Source organism: Mizuhopecten yessoensis, unplaced genomic scaffold (genome assembly GCF_002113885.1).
Source record: "Mizuhopecten yessoensis strain PY_sf001 unplaced genomic scaffold, ASM211388v2 scaffold716099, whole genome shotgun sequence".
NCBI classification, from domain to species: Eukaryota; Metazoa; Mollusca; class Bivalvia; order Pectinida; family Pectinidae; genus Mizuhopecten; species Mizuhopecten yessoensis.
The window spans coordinates 124,011-126,133 of record NW_018479947.1 but is presented as its reverse complement, the minus strand read 5'-3'; the positions used below and the strand labels follow the sequence as shown (position 1 = coordinate 126,133).

Here is a 2,123-nt window from a genome sequence, read left to right as displayed (position 1 = left end):
TGAACTCCATTTCTGCTTTTAATGACATTATTCCATTAAATACCCAGACTTTTCTTTATGGATGTCAAAGACTTGATATCAATATGAACATAAGTATCTTGGAGATGGTTAAGAGATTCGTTAAAGATACAAGACGCTTTAACTAGATTACACTTACTTGTTTATCTCATGACTTTGCTGTGTGGAATGATACCAGTACATACTTTTACTATGTGCTCTGTCCACCAGCATCATTTTAATTGCCATTTTTTTGTAAAATCTAGTTTTTGTACAACAATTATCAAAAAATTAATAATGACATGCAAATATCAATATTCATGTACATAATATAAATGTTTTATCATTACTTCAATTCAATATGATGTGTGTAAACTGTTTATAACTGTAAGGAGAGGGCGCTCATAGGCTTTGCCTGTTGCCCAATTCCTTTGTATCTAAGATCTGAACAATAAATATTCTGAAATGAAAAAAATCATAGTACTTTATTGCCGCAATTAGCTGTCATTTGATTAACTAATGGTTCTATATTACAGAAATTGGCTGTCACCAGATTAAATAATGGTTCTTTATTACCGAAATAAGCTGTCATTAGATTAATATATGTTTATTTATTACCCAAACCAGCTGTTACCAGATAAATGATTGTTGCATATTACCGAGATTAGCTGTAACCAGATTAAATGATTGTTTTATATTACCGAGATTAACTGTTACCAGATTAACGATGGTTTTATATTACCGAGATTAGCTGTTACCAGATTAAATAATAGTTTTATATTACCCAGATTAGCTGTAACCAGATTAATGATTGTCACATATTAACGAGATTAGCTGTTACCAGATTAATGATGGTTTTATGTTACCAAGATTAGCTGTTACCAGATTAATGATGGTTACATATTACCGAGATTAGCTGTAACCAGATTTAATGATGATTTTATTTTACCGAGATTAGCTGCAACGGAATAAATGATGGTTTTATGTTACCGAAATTAGCTGTAACGGATTAAATGATGGTTTTGTATTACCGATATTAGCTGTAAGATTAAATAATGATATTTATTATCAAGATCAGCTGTTTACCGAGATTTGTTGCGACAAGATTCATGGTTACAATTATATATTATTTACATTAGCTGAATTGAGATTATTGAGATGGATGTATATTACTAAAACCATCAAACAAGATTAATGGGATGGTTTCGTATTACCAAAACCATCAAACGAGATTAATGAGATGCTTGTATATTACCAAAACCATCAAATGCCTTTTCCACTTTACGTCCAACGTCCTTGACCTCAAGTACCGCACCGTTTATATAGGTCATATAATCAAGCTTTAGAGGCATTCTAGACTCATCCAATCGTAGAACTACCATGAAATCATTTCGGCGGATATCAGCGGCATACTTGTGTGCCATATCCACCTCCTTATCACACATAGCACTCTGTAAAAAATGCTGCGATACCACCAAGAGCAGTTTGTGACATGTCTGAATGGTTGTCTCGATGTTCTGCATAACTGAAACCCCATAGGAAAAGTCATGATCAGCCAACATACATCTGAAAAATACAAATTATTCATAACATACCTTTGATTACTATTAACGCATACAATACAAAACTAACAACTCCAATATTTAGATTTTCTTCTACTAGATAAGGTATGTTTTTGAATTTTATCTTTCACTCGGTATTTAATCACACTTGATAAGATATGTATTTGAATTATGTCTCAAGCTTGAATGCATTCATATCAAATCTCTAACCAGCTAAGATACGTATTGAGATCATTTTTCACACTTGATAAGATAACGAATGTAGATTATACTCACACTTGATAAGATAACGAATGTAGATTATACCTTACACTTGATAAGATAACGAATGTAGATTAAACCTCACATTTGATAAGACAACGAATGTAGAGTATACCTTACACTTGATAAGACAACGAATGTAGATTATACCTTACACTTGATAAGATAACGAATGTAGATTATACCTCACACTTGATAAGACAACGAATGTAGATTATACCTTACACTTGATAAGACAACGAATGTAGATTATACCTCACATTTGATAAGACAACGCATGTAGATTAAACCTTACACTTGATA

The 2,123-nt window shown here is 31.8% G+C and overlaps 1 protein-coding gene across 3 annotated transcripts in view; it reads right to left on the bottom strand.

Annotated features, from left to right (window-relative positions):
* LOC110441694 overlaps positions 1 to 2,123 on the bottom strand; it is a 22,728-nt gene that overhangs the window by 15,204 nt on the left and 5,401 nt on the right. For all 3 annotated transcript variants that reach the window (XM_021484912.1, XM_021484911.1, XM_021484914.1), the window contains exon 3: positions 1,253 to 1,563. Coding sequence is in view for 1 of the 3 variants with exons in the window: in XM_021484914.1 (XP_021340589.1) it covers positions 1,253 to 1,563 (311 nt within the window). In the remaining 2 variants the exon portion in view is untranslated. The remainder of the gene's footprint in view (positions 1 to 1,252; positions 1,564 to 2,123) is intronic.